The sequence below is a fragment of the Triturus cristatus genome, chromosome 8 (assembly GCF_964204655.1).
Source record: "Triturus cristatus chromosome 8, aTriCri1.1, whole genome shotgun sequence".
In the NCBI taxonomy this organism is placed as follows: domain Eukaryota; kingdom Metazoa; phylum Chordata; class Amphibia; order Caudata; family Salamandridae; genus Triturus; species Triturus cristatus.
The window spans coordinates 1,469,352,629-1,469,375,025 of NC_140591.1; the positions used below are offsets into that span (position 1 = coordinate 1,469,352,629).

The 22,397-nt window shown below is 41.2% G+C and overlaps 1 protein-coding gene across 2 annotated transcripts in view; it reads right to left on the reverse strand.

Annotated features, from left to right (window-relative positions):
- GDPD5 (glycerophosphodiester phosphodiesterase domain containing 5) overlaps positions 1-22,397 on the reverse strand; it is a 795,759-nt gene that overhangs the window by 257,821 nt on the left and 515,541 nt on the right. For both annotated transcript variants that reach the window (XM_085623289.1, XM_085623290.1), the window contains exon 3: positions 6,940-7,043. In XM_085623289.1, the coding sequence (XP_085479415.1) occupies positions 6,940-7,043 (104 nt within the window). The remainder of the gene's footprint in view (positions 1-6,939; positions 7,044-22,397) is intronic.

Below are 22,397 nucleotides of genomic sequence, written 5' to 3' on the forward strand. Positions count from 1 at the left end.
TTAGGTACAGGGAGATTAAATGATTTGCCAAGAATCACAGAATGTTCAGCCAACACCGAGACCAAAACCTAGTTTCCCCGCTCCAAAGTCAGCAGCTCTCACCATGACACTACATTCCCTTATTATTTTACAGGCTTGTCTCCAGAAGAACAGGAGGCTTCATAAAAGGCACCTCACCTCATTATAATTTTCAATTAAATGTTTGCACTTTGAGTGTGAGGGCCATTTTAAGCTGCCTGCACAGACTTTACCAGTCCATATCCTCCCGAACACTACCAGGAAGGAAGCCCGGGAAGAAGATAAAAAAAAACACAGTCAATAGTTGTGTGCATTAAAATAAAGCAGCACCATAACTGACCATGTCGCATGCTCTACCCGCCCTGTCTGAATCCACTGTGATTGTTTGGGGTTGCTTTTTGCTAAACTCAAGAGCCAATCCCGGCGCAGCTCTTATGAGGTTTATTATGTTATACAGCATAAGAGCTGTGGTGGGAATGGATAGGCAAGTCAACAAACACAGTGCCCCAGTGAAGACATGGAGAGCTGCTTTTACTGAACCCAATCACAAGGCCTGAGCGGAGAGTGGGTTTTGATTGAGAAGTACGCATGTCAGGCTAGCCGAGCCCAGTGGCGGGTCAGTCTGTCATGTGCACTTTAACTTCAGAGTGCTGTAGCTTTCCATGGCGATAGCCACGCGCCCTCTTCATGATGGCATTTAAAAATACAACTGCAGCCCAGCTCTGCCGCGATATGAAGACCCCCAAACATGTTTTATATATGCCTAGGTGGGTGGCACATTAAACCAGTGGGTCAACACCCTTCCACCCCAATGCAGGAACTGCCTCTGTCAGGTTCTTTATATGTTTAACTGGATTGCTGGCTATTCAATTTGCCACGCACAGCGCAACAAATGTTTTCTCTGAGGATTGTGTTGCTTCCAAATCCAAATTACCAAAGGTGAGCCAACATTACCCTTACAGAACCTAGATTGCATCTGCTATTTACAGATATAAAAGTGTGTACTATATACGTGCATTTTCTAACTATTGTCCTTTTTCCAGTTATGACAAAGTGAGATCACCAAAATCTAGAGAAAGTTGAGCTTGGGTCACAAACATCTCACATGCGCTTATCCATGTTTCCTAGAGGGCAGATACATCAAAATGTGGGTAGGTTGTTTATTCTCTATCCCTCTGTTCCAAGGAGGCCTACACTTAAACGAGATCCCTCAAGGAAGACAGGGCAGAGGGCCCCACTGGCCTCCATCCTGTGAGGACAAATGATTCCTCCTATACTTTACCCTGGTGAAGGGGTGTTCCAGGGCATCGTTAACACATGTGCAGTACTCTCAGCTTTGACAGGAGTTTCATCTGCACATGATTATTATCAAAGATCCAGATAGCACTTGGTATATTGGCTGACAGCTGGTTGGATTGGTTCGAAACACTTTACAACTCATAAAAAGTATATACAATCATAAGCTCATCAGATAACTAGCAGTGTCACCACACTTTATGTAAACCACTTATTATTTCCCAGAAATGGTTGCTACCATCAACCAGAGAAGTAGGACCGTATACTATATTTAATAAAGTAAGTTATTCTTTGATAAACTGGAGAGCAGGCTTCATGTTTAATGTTGTGCTAGCCAAAAACCATCATGGTGACAGTAAAAATAAAAGCTGGAGGAAGGAGCTTTAAAAGATTCACACGGTGAGGTCGAAGCTGAAAGCTCAGATTCGGGAGACACATTCAATTTGTGCTTCTTAAGTGAAATAAAGTCACTATGCAAACAACAGTAGGCCTGGCTTGTTTTACGAGTCACTCGTTTAACGTGTGTGATACTCACACGAGAAAAGGTTTGGCCACGTAACAGAAGCGAATGTGCGCTGGTCTGCCTACACAGCCATTAGGTTTAAGTGTAGTGACGTTATCGGCTTGGTAAGAAAGTAAAATATTTAGTAACTTTACAGTGGGTAGATGGAATTCCCCAAAACTCCACCAGTAAGGCACAATTCTGTCCCAGCACCCTTGCACTGTATCACAGCCAAAATATATTTTCAAGGGATTTTAGAATTCAATATTGTTTCTCATTTCACTTTTAAATGAATTTTCTACTTTTCAAAAACTACCTCCAACAGCTTTGAAAGGCCTTGAAGGCAAGAATCACTGTATCACGTAAAATTTGAGTATGGAAGATTGTCAAGCCCTTACCAATCTAAAAACCAAAGCGGCAGTAACCAATAGGTGATGCGCCATTGAAATTCGAAGATTTCAATGTCACCACATTTATTGGTTTGCTCGATCAGCTGATCACTGCAAAAATGAACTCTCTGGAGCACTGAGCAATCATCTGCATCCCAAAAGACTATCTGGTGATCTTCTTAATGCTACCAGGACAGACATCTTAAAAATAATATAGAGGCCTAAAAGAAGGCTATCTTAGTGAAAAAGAATTTTAGTTCTCGATAACAAATTGTCTTTGTACAACTACTGCTTATATTCCTCCAAAAATCACATCTTTTCAGGGATGATGTTTCATCTCGGAACCACTTTGTAAATCAGCCCATTTTATTTATCAAAACTTTTGCTCCTAAAAACAGATCCTTTGTGAGGGACAATGGCCATTTAACAGTAAACTTTAACATTTACCTTTTAATCTTAATACTGCATTTTTGGTAACACTGGCTATATGGCGTAATTGTACACCTATATCCCTCAGACAGAAACTCTAAGTGATATCCCTGGAAACCCCACCACGACCATACTTCGTTCAAACTTGTGAAAGTGACCAATGTAGCTTTCAGTGAGAACTATTTAATTTTCCCAAAATGCTTCTGTTTACAAATAAAAGGGATTGCCATGGGAGCTTCTTTTGTCCCAAAGTAACCAGAACTCTATGTAGATAATTCTGAAAAACAATTCCTATTCCCACACACTAATCCTTTCCACCCTGAGATTTGATGCAGACTATGCCACAGCGATAATGCGGTTGTCATCTGGTCAGGTACGAGACAACCATGAGACTCGATTCTGATTTGGCCAAACCAACCCATTGATGATTTGTTTTTCTACACACTAAGTCAATCGAGATATGACAAACAACCTTGATCTTATCATTAAAGTTAATGATTGGAAACTATCAAGTAGATTATACAACCACGTAAGTGGAATTTTCTCCTTGGGTACTATTCAGTATGGTCAGTTCCCCACAATCCGTAGAAACTGTACATTTCCTCATGTTTTTCTTTTTTTAGAAGAAAAGTTGAAATTCTGGGAATCAAACTTACTGATCTTACTGATAGGGGTTATCCAAAATGACTCAAAGGGCATGCGATAAAAGGGCATGGTATTATTCATCCCAAAACCTGAATAATACACAGATAAACTGTGTGTCCACTGTTAGTCTAATCCCTAAAAAAGTTAGAAAAAGTATGAAACAATATTGGCATGTTTTGCTGGCTAGAGATGCCAATATTCCCATGGTACATTTTTTAATTTAAACACAACTGAAATATAGGTGATTATTTTATACGAGTCAATCACTCTCCAACAACCATTAATTCTATCAGTGCACAACAAGGACTCACCCAGGTGTTAGGACATTTCAAGTGTGGCAACTGTTACCTGTGCTTTTTCCTTTAAAACCAAATCACCCAATCACGGATCTAAGGGCCTGATTTAAATGTTGGCGGGCCGGTTACTCCATCACAACGGTAATAGATATCCGATCCACCGAAATATAAATCCCATATAATATAATGGGATTTATATTTCAGCGGACGGGATATCCGTCACCGTTGTGATGGATTAACCCGCCCGCCAAGATCGCAATCAGGCCCCAAGTCTAATGTTTTCATTCAAACTACAACAGTGATAATGTCCTATAAAATGTTTGGCGTCCTTGTTAACTAGTCTATCTAGACCAAACCACCCAAAGGGTGCAAGTGAAGATTTCCCAACACCGCAACAGGATTCGCTTCAGGACCCTGAATGCCCAAGTGGTTGCCGACTACACTGAGGCACAACAGAAGGACGGTGATCTAATCTGGCAAGTGATTCAGGTGATACAGAGGCTGCCAAGAGGAGGAGATGCCGCGCCACTCTTAAATAAGAGAGAATGCATAAGGATGGAAAGACTAGACTTACTATCTAATGGACTTGGTGGAATGGAGGAATTGCACAGTATAATCTTCACTTAAATATTTTGGTTAATTTTCCAGTAAGCTTCTGTGTAATGCTTTCCATATAGGTTTTCTTCTCCCTTAATTCTTTTCCCCGGTTTACCACCATAGTAATGCTGATCATATTTTTGTTCTCAATGGTATGTTTGCTTTTCAGAGTTTGACCAAAAAAAAAAGAAAATTGAGTATTAATGAGTCAATTTTTGTCATTGTTAAATATTTTTACATGGAGTGTTAAATCCAACCTTTGACATACAGTGTACGCTGATGCTTCCTTTGGCCTCGTTCAGATGCGGCATGTCTGCCATCTATTACTCATGCTGCCCTTGGTTCATGCTTAAGTTTGAAAAAGTGAGTAGGAGAGGAATGGACGCTTCCTCTCGTTTGGCCTGACTTGTGGGAGCCCTTCTAGTGACCACTATAAAAGCACCATTTGGGGGTACAGATTTAACATACACCCTTGCAAAAAAATTGGTACCACCAGAAGCAAAATTCAAGTACATTTACAAATAAACCATCTATTTTTCTTTTTTGCATCTTCAGTACAGCACATCGTCTTCCTCATTTTTAAAAATTCTCTGTTTGTGCAGGCCTGTTGTCCTCAGTGCTTGAGCCAGTGATTGCAGGTGAAGGCCACCGCACTTATTTTTGGGGTCAGCAGTTATTTTTTATGCATTAGATATTTACAAAGCGCAAAAGAGGAAAAAAAAAAACACACAGACGGAAGAAGAGGAAGACAGCAAAACCTTCACAAGTGAGAAAGCAAGAACCTGTTAGAGTTAGATAAAGGGGCAGGGAGTGTCTGGTAGTGGATTTAAGAGTAACAGACTTGGTACTTCGCGTGCTGACATTTACATAAACTGGTCGTGGGCTTTAGAGCGGAGCTTTGGGCACCGGAGCTCTTTCTTTAACAAATTAAGCACTGGGTGTCATTGATAAATCACTCACTAACAGTATGTAATTCGACATATGATGCAGGATATGATGAAATACCAATGTAAATTCTTGATGTTTTAGATTAAGGTCATTTGTGGCCCAATTTTGCAAGTTCCTTTTTTAAGTCTTCATAACTGGACAACAATGTTCCAATGGTGGATCTGAATATTGCATGTTCATTCACACCTTTGTATCATTCTTACAACTAACTTAAATCCTGTAAATGGTCTTGAAGTCATGTTGATGTCCTAACAGATTTTTACCAAGTAAAATGTAAACATGAAACAATTGACTTCCTAATATATTTTTGTACTTATTTTCATGGATGAACATGGTTCTGCCGCCATGTAATTCTTGTGCTACCTGTATATATTTAGGCTAATACAACTGGCTAAAATTGGCTTCACTCACTGTTTTGTTTGGTGATGTTTCACTTGTAACTGAGCACTGCATTGTCTACGGTATCTCCTTCGCACATTACATTCGTAAAGTATAATGCATTAAAAGAAAACAATGTATTTTGGTCAAATTGTCTCTTTGGTGCTCTTCCTAATTCCTAGAGAAAGAGGACGTCTTCATGTTTAATTTTGACTGTATGCTCAGATTCTCCCATTTTGAGCATACCATCAGATTCTCCCATTTTGAGCATACCATCAGATTCTCCCAATTTGCGCATACCATGTTGTTTAGTTTATCAATTTCAGACACAACTGTGTTACTGTGTTACAGTGTTACTGAATCAACTATTTTTTTGTGGTGTCTATTTCACAGATCAGATATATCTTGGATGTTTCTAGATGGAGAAGCAAAACATACATGTTCTGCCAAACTGGTTTAGTGTATCTAGGATTAACTTCCTGTATTGGCAGTTAATTTCCTTTATACCAGAAATTACCAATGCACACCTTATTCCAAAAAGAGAGTAGTAACTGAGAAAGAGAGAAAATATATTTCATGTATATACTACCTCAGTAAATTATTAGCAACTTGATCTCCTTGGGACTTTTTGAATACAGTCTGGCGCCTTACAGTACTTGGTGTTAATAAAGTGAATTTCGACTAAACAAAAATGTATGAGCTCAGTGAGCTGCAACGCATTATGCTCTTCCCTTCTCCGTGCTGTCTATGTCTCAACTATCCTTCAGTACATGCATCTATAGGTCAAGATCATTGGCGTATGCCATCGCCTTGGCAAACACATATAGTACCACAGAGAAATACCAGAATGGGTGTGACCTAACAGAATACGCACTTTAAAGAACAACATCAGTTGCCTCAGGACATTCCCCTAAGAACTCACTAATGTGAAAACTCCATTTCCTTGAACCACATTTACTGACTCATACCATTAATTCAAACTTCTATTAAGAAAGTAAACCTTTTCCACCCGTTGACATATATATATTTTCACTAAACACCAATCCCTATATTATGCAAAAAAGTCAAATTTATTACACATTTGTCCGTATTCCAAATTTTAAAAGTGTATATACAGTACTAGATTAGACTGGAATAAAAAGAAGAACGTTTGGTCCTTTCACATGTTAAAAAATCCCTAGCGGATGTCTAAATATCAAAATACAGCCATTTCATGTCAATTTAGGTCACTTTTTCAGGTAATCCTAAACACCAGCCCAAGGGATTCACAAGCAAATAATAAAAAAAACGAATATTCAATAATAAAACTCATCCAAATTATAACTCAAATTGTTGATGCAGCGTTTTGGTGGTCTTATTTTCTCTTTCCACCTTCTTAGAAATGTTGGCAGACACCTAGAAAAGAAATACACTGTAGTACATATAGTTGACAGTCACTCACCAGTTGAATTCATTGTAGTCGTTCTGGACTTCCCACCAGAAATAGAACCAGACCAAGGTCATTAGAAAGGTGAGCAAGAGCATCAAGAACCAGAACCGTTCCCACTGTGGAAAAAAGCAGACACGGGGTAAGAAGACGTTTTGCAACAAGTGGCTGTATGTTACAACACCTACTTCAAGTATATCAGCAGACATCTAGATCAATGGCACTACATCTCTAAGACAAGTTTAGAATGTATTTTACATCTACCCTGGCCCCACTACATGAATCCTACATCTATCTGCCATTTTTATTTTCAGTTCTTTGTATTATTAACTTTTTTCCTTAGCTGTAATTTTAACCCATTTTCAGTAAATTGTTTTACCCAGTTACTGCCATCATCACCGACCTTATACCTAATCTTTTTGAGTCCACAAATTGTCAGTTGTATTTAAAAAATATTTTTTAATCTTCCTTTATTTCATATTCATAAAATTCCAACATAATTTAAATGGGCATCCAGCCAACGTGTTTCACTCAAACAAACATTTAAACATCGTCAGGGCTCAAATATCTCAATATCTTTCATACTCCTGGACCAGAGATTAGTTAAAGCAACCTTCGAAATTCATTGGTCAAATCAAACGCAAACTGTGATTGGATGATGTACATATTCTCCCACCATATTCCACAAAACAAATTCAACTAGTCCAATGATAAAAGGGGAGATAGTGTCTCCCATATTATACCCGAGTCTATATCAACTTGACCCTCATACCTCTCACTTTATTTTATTAGTTGACCTTATATGAACCCTTGAATTAATATTAATTGTCAATATATTATCATGTAGCCTTTATCTTAATCCTAATACTAGACCAAATAATTAGAAAATTCATGTTGTTCTTAATATTTTATTTTACGTTCTTCACCTAACCAGAAAACTAACTAAAACTCTATCCCTTAAATACTTTACATTAATTAACTATATTACATTAGTCATCCATAGCCAAATAACACCACTAACCTTCATTTCATTTAAATGCCATAGTTAATTCAATATTATTACAATTATTATTTTATTTCTTAGTATAACCTTAACGTTTAATCTTGTACGAATATCATTTAAAGTAAATAATCCTTCAAAAACACTCATAGATCTCAGGGGGGCCAACCCACCTATTGTTTATTTAATTGTAATGTAATTAAAAAGCCTAGTTGTTTTAATATTTGAATTATAGTTGAATTAATCCTTACGCTTTGTTGAATTGCACTATGTATCTTAGTAGATTTACTGGTCACTGATGAAATCCAATTGATGTAGTGAGCGTATATCATAACCAGCTAACATGAACAGAGCGCGGTCACTTCCTGCACAAGATTTATTTCATCATGTTGTGGATTTCACTTGATAAGGCAACAGATTTGACTTGATAAGAAAACACCAAGACTATTTTTGGTGTGCCAGTCAGTTACAACATCAGTTCCAGACAGTGATAATTAAAGTGTGAAATCCTTCCTAAAAGAGTTACAAAATAATCATGTTAAAAAGTATTAAGTAGAACAAATTATTTCAAATGTTTTGCCTCTAGGCTCTTATAAGACAACAAGTCAGCATTGTGCAGCTAGCTACTCACACCAAGACCAATGCGGTGGCATCTTTAGCAAGCAAAAGAGTGTTCAGTGAAAATGCTGTGATCACTGGTAACTTTTTCTATTTTATTTATTTATTATCTTCACTCATTCATATCTACTCAAGCAGTATAAACAACGACTTGAAAGCACATAGGGACAGGGCTGTTACAAGATGTTTAGTACTACAAACAAGGAACTTTTTAGTTGTCCCATCCCCCACCATTTAGTAAATGTGAAGTTTGCAGTGTGCTGCACCCCAGTTCAATCAGGTTCTCATTTCTAGGCCCATACAAATTACAATTTGGGACTTTGCAAATGCAGCCTGCCTCAAAAAAAAGTTGCTAGTTAAAAGCAGGAAAACTTTTGCACAACATCCTGACTTTGCACACACAGGGACATAAAATGCAAGCAGGTACTACATTATTCCCACCATTTTGAGGCACAAAACAGAAAACGGTGGTTTTTGCTAGATCACGGGTAGTGGCAAACATTCCTACGGGGGGCGCAAAGGACGGTCTGTGGCAAGCCCGAGAGCCGCGCCAATGTCAGCAATGCGAGAGTCGGGTGATGAAAGATGGGCGTAGGGGGACGCAAAGCAGATGCATGGTGTGGACAACAAACCGAGCCTTCACATGACTTGCGTCTGCCTTCAACGCTCTAGTCTCATGCACAAAGAATTAAAATCAAAGCATTAACTTCTCACGTAAATCATGAGAGGGGAAGAGATCATCTTGTGGCTGAATTGCAAAATGTGAAACCAGAAAACCTGGCTTTCCCACTTGATGAAATTGTGTGATCTTAGGCAATTGGTTAATTTCACTTTCCCTCCTACTTCCTCATTACCACATGTGAGAGGCCCTTAAAATATATGAGTTCAGGATGTGTGCTATACAAAACCTTCTCTTGTGTTTTATTTAATATACTACAATATTGTTCCAATTATATAACAACCAGGGCTACACACAAGGTGCACCTGACAAAGGACTTGCCTTTTGGTTTACTGATGGCATTGTTTTCAGAATAGGGGTGGCATGAATGTTTCCACGATAATGTTTGAAAACTATCACTACTAATAAATGCCTCTCAATGCAGTGATATAATCTGATCCACTAAGGTAAAACGCTTGTCCATGTTAATAAAAAATTTTTTTTGAAGTTTGCAGAGAGTGCATCATGTTTTTACATGTTTAGTGCAAGGTGTCTTTAAAACTAAAGGTGTTCCTAAAAATAACTTGTATAGGACACCTTCTTTTCTTCTTTACCGTTACTTTAGTAAACGTATAAATAAAGTATGCCTGTTTGTTTCACAGGTTTCTGAATGTTCCTGCTCTGTCAAGTGAACAGGAGCCCAGTGCTGCTGTTCACCAGGGGGGTGCAATTAAAGGTCAGGAGGGCCGCATGCAGCCCCCGGGCCGTACTGAGTATCCCTGAGCTAGATGGTCACCATGCCAATTCAGTGCTATCACTGCACTAAAAGTAAAGAATATTGGGCCCAACATACCAAGTTTTTTGGAGGTCGCATGCCTGCAATTTGCAAACTCACAGGGTTTACAATCGCAAAATGGCTTTTTGTGATGTATTAAATGCATTTTCTGATTTTGTAACACACTACCAAATTGCACAATGGGGTTTAGAAACACATAACAAAATGCTATTTGGAAGGGGCATACTTAGAGTGCGACTTCCAAGTAGTGATTCATTAATGAATATATCAATGTTTTGCTGCCAAAATCTGATCACAAAACATTAAAACTTTACCGGTACCTCAAAGGAGGTGGTAACCTATTCACAAACAGGAAGGGGGATCCCCTTCCTCCTTGTGAAAACTAAAAAAAAGTTTGTTGAGGGGTAAGCAGTGGTGCACAGAACACTGTCTACTAGGAAACACACAAATTAAGCAAGAATTTTCTTTTTAAATGCCTCCAGGATTCCTTTAAGAAAAATGATCTGCTTTTTAAAATTAAAATTGACTTTATTTGAAATGCAATCACAAACAGTCCTGCCAAGTAGAACGCAATCAGGGGTTAGATAGACATTTTAGTGCTGCTGTCTGCATCACAACCCTATAATGCATTAGTCATGCATACAGAGTTCCCCGTAACTGTGGGGATGGTCATGAGATACTCCAAAAGCAGTCAGAGTGCAGGGCGTAATCTGTGCACTGCCACCCTGCCTTAGTCTAAACAGCTGCCTGCCGGCTAGCCTGAGGTCTAATTGCACTTTCTTTAGCAGCCCCGCTCAGCAGTGGCGGGCAGCACGGATCTGGGGTGGTGAGGCGTGGGGGCGAGGGGATAAGGAGGTATAATTGTAAAAAGAAATGAAAAATTCACTTACCTTCTCGCCGGTCTGTCCCACGTCGTGTCTCCTTCACAGAACAGGGAGCAGCCATGCTCCCCTGAGCCAATCACAATGCTGCAATGCAACATCGTGATTGGCTCCTCTAAACCAATCACAACGCTGCAATTCAGTGCTGTGATTGGTCTGAGCACCATGGTTCGGCGCTCAGACGGGGACTGGGGGCCTGTGCATGTTCTCCATGCAGGCTGTAATGCAGCCTGCATGGAGAACATGCTGGAGTGTGCATGACGGTTTGGCCGGCCCGAGAGGGCTGGTCAAAGCATCACGCGCACTTTAGTGTGCCCACCACTCCTCCCCTGCTCAGTCAGCAGAGCAGCCCCGCCCTCATGCTGCCGCAGCACGGAAGAATAAAATGATGATAACATTGCATTATCATTTTATTCTTCCTTTCTTTTACTGCTGCACAGCAGCAGTAGGGCAACGCTCCTCCGCCCTAGCGAAGGAGCCACCACTGCCCCTCCGTCTCTACACGCATATGGCTGCTAGATCACCCGATGGGTGGGGCCGCTGTCTGAACAAATATACAAACAGAATAGACTAGCAGAGTCCAGCATGTAGATATGACATCTTTAAAGAGCCCTTGTTTTCCGGCCGGTCCACTGTCCCGCATGATCATTGGTACAGGTGGGCGGCGACCACATTGGTGGTTTTTGGGTGGCGGGCAGAATAGGAGCAGCTAGACAGTGTGGAGGTAAGCACATGCTCACACAGTGTGGGTTCAGTTAGCAAGGGGGGTCAGTGGTCAGTTGTCAGCAATCGTGGGATAGGCAGAGGTAGACAGAATCCCTTGGGCAAGGGAACGTACGCCAGTTAGGGTGGAGAGGCTGCGACACTGGCTCGAGTTGTTTGGTTCAGAAGCAGAGTGGGACTTGTTGTTAGCTAGGTTTTCAATTTGAAGTCGGCGAAGGGTCAAGAGTAGTCGGTATAGAGCAAATTTGATGAAGGAGGTGAGGGAGGGGAGGATGGAAGGGCAATTTTCTGATTTGCCCCATGGAGAATTTGAGTTTTTCCCTGATTGAGGTGGTCCCCAAGAAGGAGTTCTGTTTGATCCATCACTCTCCTAGGCTTGTCGGTCAAAGATTTAATTCCTGAAGTGTGCAGCAAAGTACACTATGCATCCGTTGACACGGCCGTTCAGTTGGTAAATACCTGTGGCGGGGTGCTTTGCTGGCAAAATGTGATGTTAAATCAGCCTTTGTCCTTTATTTGACCTAAAATTCTTCCCTGCCTCTACCTCAATAGAATGATTGGAAGACAAGTTATGACTGGTGTATAGATAGGCATGCATTTTAGTTTAAGACTTTGGAATACACACAATAGCTAACTAGTCCCATAATAATATATTTCATTGTTAACCATCGTTTGAATGTCTTAGAGGAACATTGTCTGCCATAGTGTGTTCTCCCACTAGGTCTCTGAAATCTAGTACATCCTAAAATGACATGTGGCTTAGACCCACCGCAAGGACCACCTGGAGGAAAAACCTCACAATAAAAAGTGAGATTATCGGTTCACATATAATAAACAACAACATTTTTCAACCATCCGCCCGTGCTGTTGAGGTCCCTCTCCTCCACCTACGTGGGGGTGGTGGAGGTGATGTCAGACTCCTACAGGGGTGTGATATTTTGTGGAATTACAGAATCAATGCTGTCAAGACATAAACCGGCCAGGATAAGCCAACCTGTTGGTGGTCAAAATCTGGGCAGAAAGTGTTAAGGGTCATGGCGATTTGTTAATTCATAGGGAGAACCGGTGTCAAATGTTTTTGAGGGCACCAAATGTCATGTTATGTTAAGAGGTTTTATAAAGTGCTCAAATATAGAAAAGGTGTTCTGGTGCTAGAGAACTGAGAGCAGAGATCCAATACCAGGCAGAGAAACAAGAAAAGAACAAAAAAAAGAAGTATGGGGTCCCACTCTAGCTATGATTCAACAAGGTGAAACTCATTCTATTTTTGGCAGAAAGTGTTTAACTTTACCAGGGAGAGTTGGAATCTAGCGCCACCTTGCAGTGGAGGCTATCATGAAGTCTCATCATGAATAACAGGCCCAGCTGCCAGAATGGGAAACAATAGCCGTCTACAAGTCTGAGTAGTACATGTATGTAACCTGATGCAATACCACAGCTGGGCATTTGAAGAAACACAACACTATGCTAATTTTTTTGAATCACAAATACAAATCTCACCTCAATTGACCCTTGTTGAAAAACAGCACTCTGCAGAACACTGAGGTTTGATTAACAGTAGGAGCAAACACCTTCATATAATTTTAGGTGGCCATAATTTTTATAATTACAGTTACAGAGCATTTTCATCAAGAAAAGAATTTGCAATTAGCGCTAAAATAATTGGACATTACATTCCTTTGCATGAGCTGCTCTGTGGCATTCCTTTATATGCCTGTATAAAAGATAATACCTATTTAAACTGTTCTGCAGCTTTGCCCCTTTTCAAAGGCTTGGAGGTCAATGAAGAGACTTACAGTACATTGTATTTTTTAATGTTTTTAATAATAGGACATTACTTATTCTCGGCGTTTATCACTGTCTAAGAAAAGGCTTGTTCAAAAGGTGAGTGTGGAAGTGTATAATCCAACAAACGACTGATTAATTTGAGCAGGAGCTGAAAGATGTTCTTCATAGCCGCCGCTGGGGCTGTCCAATGCCATGGGCACCAATAACAAGGCTGCGTAGACTTGACTCCACCTACAGGGGCGTGGCTTCCATTGGAGGCGCTGGAGCAGCGCACCGGGGCCCAGAGGCCTGAGGGGCCCAGTGAAGCCTGATTACTGCTGTAACTTATAACTCTGACAACATCCAGGGGGCCCATTTCCTTCCTTGCACTAGGACCCAGGACACACTGACTACGCTACTGTCCACCTTACACCCCTTTATCCCCCACTTCCCACCCACCACTGCGCATCTCTATCTCACCATTGCAGGTTATTTTCATCTCTGCTTCCTCCCCATGTCACTATTTTCCAATATTTTTCCCCCTTTGTCTCTCGGTCAAAGACTGATTAGGAAAAAGAAGTTCTAGAACCCCAAAACGAGTGTAGGGATACAAGAGCGGCTGTTCCTATTGCAGGTGAATAAAAGCCGGGCACTTGGGTACGTCTACTCCGACCGAACAGGTTAGAGGCAGACATGCAGGGAGACTGGGTGGGATAGGGTAGGTGGAGAGAGCCATGCGCGTGTTTGTGGCAGGGTGAGTTCGCTTATGCAAGTGGAGGTGATTCTAGGATTGTGCGGCTGCCAAGCTTGGGCGTAGGTGACAGTATTGCAGGTGTAGCTGTTAGGCCATCATACTCTGCATTTTAGGTCTTGCTTCCTTGGGCCCAGGAGAGCAGATCCAGGCCCCAGGCTTTGCCTTGGACCTTCGTGTGTAGGTACGGCATCTTGGTGGCACTTGCAAGCTTGGTCTGCATGTCAGTCAAGATGTTAGATTTAGATTCTGTCGTATCCTCATGGTCTCCTCCAGGGAAGGCAGCTTCAGCTGGCAAGACTGTATTTTGACACTCCCCCATTCTCTCTTTGCCCACCTGCTCTAAGCTTGGAGTAGTAGGTAATGGGAGCACTGAGAAATTCCTACTCTGCTCTAGTCCTCACCCACCATCAGAAGAGCACTAGAGCAACAACTTAAAGCACATTCCTGTACATTCATAGTATGTTACCGTACAGTCTATTGCACAGAGTACAACATTAAGTGGCATTCCCTGGTGCAAGCGACCAAAGCATATACAGAAAGTATCCTGAACCAACCCATGAAGAGTCACAGTTTATGTTTCCATACTGCAGAAATATTCTAGTGGACCTCTTCCCAAGAGGGAGTAAGAGGGATCAAGGACACACATTACAGTACAACGATGCAGTGAGTAACAACTCACCCAACACCTTTCCCGACTGAGAACCACACTGAATAATTAGTTAGTTCTGCGCGTGCTTACAGTTTCACCGGACACCATTTATTTCTCTTTATATGGTTTGTAAAGTGCACGGCTACCCAAGTAGAGTTTGCCAACACTGTGGAAGACACAGAAATCATCCTCAGAGTAACTGACACAGACCATGAGTGTAACGTTTAACATTTATTTGCGTTGTTTCCGGAAGATGGCTCTTTGAGGGACTCAGACTGAGTTGTAACTTCACAACCAGATATCTGAAAGATATGTGGGCGTAATCCTGAGGTTTCTAGGAAAGCCAGGCAATGCATCAGGCAGCGGTGTAAATGTGGGTTTTAAAACACAAAGTATTACTTAATTCAATTAAAGTTGATGTTCTTTATCAGACCACATATAAAAGGGTGCACCAACAGGGTGTGTGTCTGTCCAGTGCATTCTATTTCCTCTAGATGTGCTCAATAGAACAGTGAAGGTCTTTTTCACTCAGTGAGGAATTGATAGTTACACATCTAATGGAACTGCTGAAATTAACCATAAGATGGTTGTGGTTGACCACTGCCGTCAAGAGAATGATGGTGGCAGTGGTGGTGGTAAGCAAGGACAGGGCGGGACCAACGAGAGTGTGGGCGATTAGGCCTTCTTGCATTAGTTTCAGTAAAGCAGTCTACTCTATGAGTGGAAGGAAGATGGGAGCTAAGCCATGGATTCCTCCTTCCTAATTAGAGTAAGGAGGCGGGCGGGGGAGTCGGACATGTTGCATGGATCCTGTTGGAAGGGAACACATCACATTTTTCATGTTTCTCTTATCTGGAGGAGACAAATAGAGGCAGGACATTGCCAACAGGAATGTGGGGAGTTTGGCTCATTACACTAATGTGATGGTGGAACCAAACTCCTAATATGATGTGAAGTCTCAGAGGTGTCACCCACCATCATGGGATGGAGATGCCAAATGCCATGTGCATTAAGAGTTGGCGATGTGGGTTCTATACCCGGGGGCTGTAGTAGGGGAATCTGGCTCAAACAGCTGAAAGATAACAGGGAGTAAACCATGCAAAGGCTAAAATTTCACCACATGCGTTCCCCAAAGGGTTGGAAGGGAGCTTTCCGCTTGCTTTGAGGGTAACGCTCATGGTGAATGGAGCGTAGTCCCAACAGGGATGTGCGAGGTCAGGCCACATACATTTATTTGAGGGTGCAGCATGGCTCCTCAAGTAATATGAAAGCAAGGGCTTAGGTGCCCGGCAACTGCAGAAGCATGGAAAAAAGAGGGAGTGCATTTCATTATTGTTCGTTCTGGTCTTGGGGAGGGATATATTTATAAAGAATGGTTGCCCTGGAGAAAAGACCACTCTCTTGCAAATCAGATCAATTCATGACAGCGTAATATTAAAATCTAATAACATGTAAATCAACTGCATATTGGGTTGAGACTTTGTTTCCCTCTGGGTTTCTTTAATACTGCTATAATGAAACCCATTAACCCCATGTCAGAGTTTGCAAACACTCTCTCCATGCCTCTCTCTAGCATATCTGATGGATGGAGGCTTGGCAGCTCTGCCAATAACTTAGCTTGTTTTCATATACATTTCAGAGCCCTTCTAAGTTGTTCTTGACAAGCTGCTCTTTGTCTTACTGAGTAAATATTTCATAAACAGAAACAGAACACACCATAGGCAAGACCTTCCATACTTTTCAAATTTCAAGGTCTTAATAATGTGACAAAAAGGAGCATGAAAATACAAATAGTATACGGATCTCGAAACAATAACATTTCAATCTCAGGAGGCAAACAAAGGGACATTTTGTCTTGTTACTTAACAATGAACCTTACATTGATCCTTAGCCACTAAAGTTATTTTGATATTAACAATATTTGGACAAAGCTCGCCCAGCAGCCCGGATTCACAAGTATATGACTAGATTGGTCCGAAGCCTTAGTTCTTGCTGTAAGCGTTAACTACAGAAACTATTTAAATTGTGTCTTCCTCCCGCCTCCATTGGCCCGGTAGCCCCAGTAAACAAAATGGAAAACTCTACCTCCAGGAGCACTGAGGTTATTCTAAATTTAGAAGTTGGACAAGTCATTAGGACCTCCTTTATTTATTTCAGTTTTTGGAAACACAGTCTCGCCTTCATCTCATGGAATTTCACATAGTGGGTGGCTCCTTGGTGACTCCTCGTCTAGATAAACCCAACTCCATCTGGCCTATTAACGCAATCACTTCAAATGCAGAAAAAGCATCAATCTATCTTAAAACCTATTAATTAGATCCACAGGGTGCCCACGTATCTTGAGCCCATGTACAAATATGGAATTTGTTCATTATTCTCAGATCCTTGTTTGTAAATGGGGGAGGGGAGGCTCTTCCACCATTCACCTTGCTAATGTAAAGACACGCTAGGTTTTTGCTCTAAAGAGCTGGGCGGTTGTCACTCTCCTGATGTTCTAATGGACATTTTCTAAACACTGAGTTTGTAAATATCCCACTAATCTCCATGGTTTCTTAAACATATCAGTTTAGTTTAGTTTACGAGGATGATCTCAATCTTCACCCCCCAGACCCCCGCAACCCTTAGCTCAGTTCCTACACAATATGCACTTACTATCAGGGTTTTTTTTTATTTATTTGTGCCATACTCTGCCTTTATTTTGTTAAAAAATATTTTTTATTCTTCCAAACTTTTAAAATGACTTTATTTGAGACAATTAGTTTTGTATAATTATCTACAATAGCTATTATGCTGACTGAAAGAAATGGCTGCAGGAACTCATTTCCCCAATTTCGCCTAAGCTGTACGCCACATTGTTTTGTGCACAATGCCTTTCAATCATGTTAAATACCCCTAAAATCTCCAGAATTGTTCTTTCACAAACTCTATAACCTCCAGTCTCTGTTGACAGCTCCTCTTAGCCCTAGGCCAGATTATGAACCGTACTCCATCTACTGACATGATTTTTTCCCTTTTTTATGGCCATTCAAGCAGCTTCTCTTGAAACACCTTCATTGGCCTACATTGCAGTGCTCATACAAATAAAGATGCTTTGCATCACACACAATATAATATGGAACAATGCAGCTCCCACTGTCAGTGGTACCGTCCCTTTAGGGCCCTTTGGCCACACAAGCTAATCTTACACAACCATCCCAGGTTCAGAGCATAGGGACAAATAGAAGAAGAAGTATGGTGTTGGGCTCAAAGCTTTGGAACCTTCTTTCTGCCAGCATCAAAGGCATCAATGATCTCCTCGGCCTCATGAATTAACCGAAGACGCGCCTTTTCTAAAGATATCGGCTCAATATACCCCCTTACTGGCTTTGCTAGTCCTACTCTGTGGTCCCTTCTTAGTCTGGAGTCCTTACCCACCAATCCATGCGGGTCTGGTCCATCGCGGTCTGAAGCAACCACTCCATGACAGGCAGAGCACCCAACATCTCCCTGAATAAACCCCGCACCCACTCACATTGTTTTTTTAAATGATCGATGCTTTTTAATCTTAAAAAAAAAAAATTACATTAGCATGAATAATGGTATTTTTCAGTTATGGGATTTCCTGTGAAGGTCTGATGTATTTATACTGCCTGGGCAATACTGCCAAGATCACTTGCAGATTCCTCATGGAAATAAGTGTCCACAAACTATTTTACTGAATTGATAAACGAGGCCTTAAAGAGATCCCATGTGGAACTACACTTGTCTATTGGTGGAGCATATGCTATAAATGAAAAAGACGCAATGGCGTCCCTCCAGCGCCAGGCCTTCCAAGACCCAGGCGAGTGAGGTTGTAAGTTAAAACTGTGGTGAGTTGGAGAATTATGCTTCACTTGACCTAATGTACAATTCCTTAGTAAATACCTCCACGTGACGCCAACAAGACCAATGAGCTGAGACAGATGGGGATGTTCATGATGACAATATTCAGCCGACTACACATTTTCTATTTGAATAATCCTCCTGGATTTGACACAGCTTCTCAAGCGGCAACTCAGAAAAATAGAGCGCAACATAATACTCACAATCAGTGCCATGAGAATTATGCAGTAGTGTAGGGCCAAATTATGCGGCAGGGTTGACAAAAATATGTGGCAAGAAAAAGTCAATTATGTGCCCTTCACTATCATAATCTGTGACAGCATTATATGTCATTTTGTACACTCAACTCTTATTAATACAGTCTGGGAAAAGTTCCACCCAGGGTTGTAGTTTCAGAGGGGGTGTTGATACCCCTGTCCCCTATGTAAATGATCTTGTCTTTGTAATTGGGTCTGGGCCCCGAGTTAGGTGTGCAATGTGTGTATCTGTGTTTCTCATTGTTGTAATTCCACTAAGAGGTTTTAACTAGTTCCAATTTTGGAATGTGATCTTAAATGTATATAGTGACCAGTTTACTAAAAAAAGAAGTAAATGTGCACCCACAAAAGTACTCCTTAAATGGTGTAAACATACAGTATTTGGAATGCATAAACATTGGCAGTAGTAGCTTTAGAACACTGTGCCAGTCTTGGGTTTTCAAACATACTACTGGTAGTCAAAGACCCAAAAGGTGATGGGACTAATGCTTGCAAATAGTCTAACCATTGGCGATTACTCCGGGCAGCATTCCAATCCATCGTTTTTCACCCCCTATGCTACTCTAGACAGAGGCCCACCTACCTAATGTAAATCAGTACTGACCTGGTTTATCATGGGGATTGTCTTCATCACAAACTTTGGTTATCTCAACCCTCTACCAAGCGGCCCACAACTTTTTATTTGGGAAAATAAAGATTCACATCCCCGAATCTCAGTGATTAAGTTACGCACCTGGTTCCACCTCACCATTAGTTCCTATCTAGCACCTGAATACAGCAATACATAACAGGAACCTTTGCAAATAGAGTTTTCCATTCCGCAAAACCAACTTTGGAATTTGTTTTTAGTAACTTTGAAACTGTTCGAGCTCTAAACAATTTTTTGGTGCTAAATATGCACTAGATGGTGGATTTATTGGCAAATGCAGCAAAGCCATAATTATGTGGGAAATGCAACAGAATATTACTAGTGGCCCTGCCGTGGAAGTGTTTTTTTAACGATACATGTAATGAACTCCATATGAATGATTACCACCATGACAACCACAGGGGGCGCAGCAGAGCAACACAGCCTAAACTGACAGCTTCTTAATACTTAACTCTAGGGCACTGCTGCTAATTCCTTTAAGAAAAATATCAAGATTATCTCGCTGCTTGTCAAGAAAAGGCGAGAGGTACTATAAACTCAAAATACAGAAGCGGGTCCTTGAATTCCAAAATATAGGGAGAGGAGGGCAGGGAAAATCACAGAACAATAACAGACCTCCCCCTAATAGATTAATTGATATATAGGTGGTACATCCTAAAATAGAAATAACATCATTGTTCCACAGACAGTGTTCTTTTCTTAATTTATTTGATAAAAAACGTATTTTTGGAATTATATTTATGAATTCATTTATAAAAAATCTTATTCATTCCTATGCATAAAGCCAATGGAGCAACCCCACCATGACATTATATAAAATAATCACAAACATAGCAACACCGCAGATCACAAGCACACCAAACATACCATACAGAACTCAATAAAGAAAAAACAACCAGTACATCCAACAGACCAGCAATACAGAAATAGCACAATAAATATTTCAAAATTCATAATAGAACAGCAAACAAACCGCGCCGAAGCGCGTTTCGGAGTGGAAATTAGACCAACGATTCCTTCGTTGGGGCGCAGAAGGTACAATTCATGAGGTGGTCAGGTCCCATCCAGAGATCTCGAATATTTACAAGGTGGTGTGGGGGTTCTTTTTTTCACAGTATATATATGTATGTAAACATAATTCAAATGGCACGGAAAAGCAGGAAAAAGGACCATATACTCGGTCATAAATCAAGATAACTTCAAGAAGGTCAGAAGTACATTGACATGGGGCAACAACACGCCCAGCACGATAAAAAAAAGTGGAATATGGGCAACGTAGGAGTCTCCAGCCGCTATGCCATGAGGATGCGGTGTGTCACTCACGATGGACAAGATACAAATGGACCGCAGTGCATTCTTAGGCGGAAAGGCCAAGTAAACTAATGTTGGCCGGGATCCGTTCGATTAGAGGGTGTCCCGGTTAGGTCGAATCACAACTTATAACTTCATCTGATACACAGCAGCCGGGGGTCTCTGCTTCCGTGGGAATTGACAGGTACTATAAACACAATTTAAGTAATCCCAAACTTCGGATTATAGGGTAGAGGCGTGGCGGCGAGGTAGGTCCCCAAACCCAAGGAGTCCCATTGGGTCTAAGGCCCATGAATATTTGTGAGACATGGGAACTTCAAGGGCCCTTCACTGCATTCTACTGGAGGGCTTCACGATTTTGCGTTATGCCACTGCTGTATGGACAAATGTCGCTGTGTGGATATAGCTAAACACAATTACACAACCAGAGACGACACCACCCTGCAGGTCTGTCACGGGAGCTAAATATGCTTTAAGGCAGATTCTCCTGGTGGACCCTGTTACAACCACTGCAAGGGCAGATGTTTGGTGCAGTTCACAGAGGATAAACCCCAAGAGAACCTCCTTCAGACCCTCTCAAGACAAAGGGAGAGGTGGGCTGGCCCTGGCTCAGCTCGAGGTCCTCTCGGAATCTAGAGCCCCAAACGAGCCAAGCTTTACTATGACTTCTGCCCGCCACCCGTGCTCTACCCTTATGCGCCAGGAATTGAAGACAAATCACTAAACTATCATGTAAAAAAAGATAGCGAAAGACAAAAACATCTAGTGGCTGAATTGCACAATTTAAAACCAGAAAACCGGGAATCTTTCTTCTTCTTACATATGAAAGCCCCTTACAATCGGTGAGTTCAGTAGGTGCGCTGCACAAAAACCTCTTGTGCTAAATAGACAACAATTTTGATCCAACTATAATAAGAACTTAAGCCACATACAGACTACACTTTAAAAGTGACGCCTCATAGTTCCTGAATGGCACTGCGGTAGGTGACAGGAATGTTTTTAAATCAAGTTTATAAACTATCACTTTTAGTAAATGCTTCTCAATGTGTTGATATAATCTGATGTACTAAGGTGAGCAAGTCCACATGTTACAGAAATATACTTTTTTTATTTTGAAGAGACTATATCATATTTTATATGGTGCTTGTTGTATGATTTTCACGCCAAAAATGGTCATGGCTTGGCTCGTGCATGGGCTGCTACAGCCAAGCCAGTCCCTTGGCTTGCCCCATCTTGTTCATTTGCTGGTTTGCACACCTCCATGCAGAGGTTTTAACTAATGCAGGGTTATAACTTCAGTTTCCAAGAATCTCAACTCAGTATCTTAGAGCACAAACATTTCATAGTATTTTGAAAGAAGAGTCCACAAACATGTCTCGCTACAGCACGTGCTTGCCTTAAACCTTGAAAGAAATAAGTTTTTGGTCAGGCCTGCCTAGATTCAAACCCTTTGCCTGCAAATTATAGACAGTTCTCTACAGAAATGTAAAAATATTCCTTTAGTCTTGTGTTTTCTTGAGCACAGTGTGCCTTCTAGTAGCTACTTCAG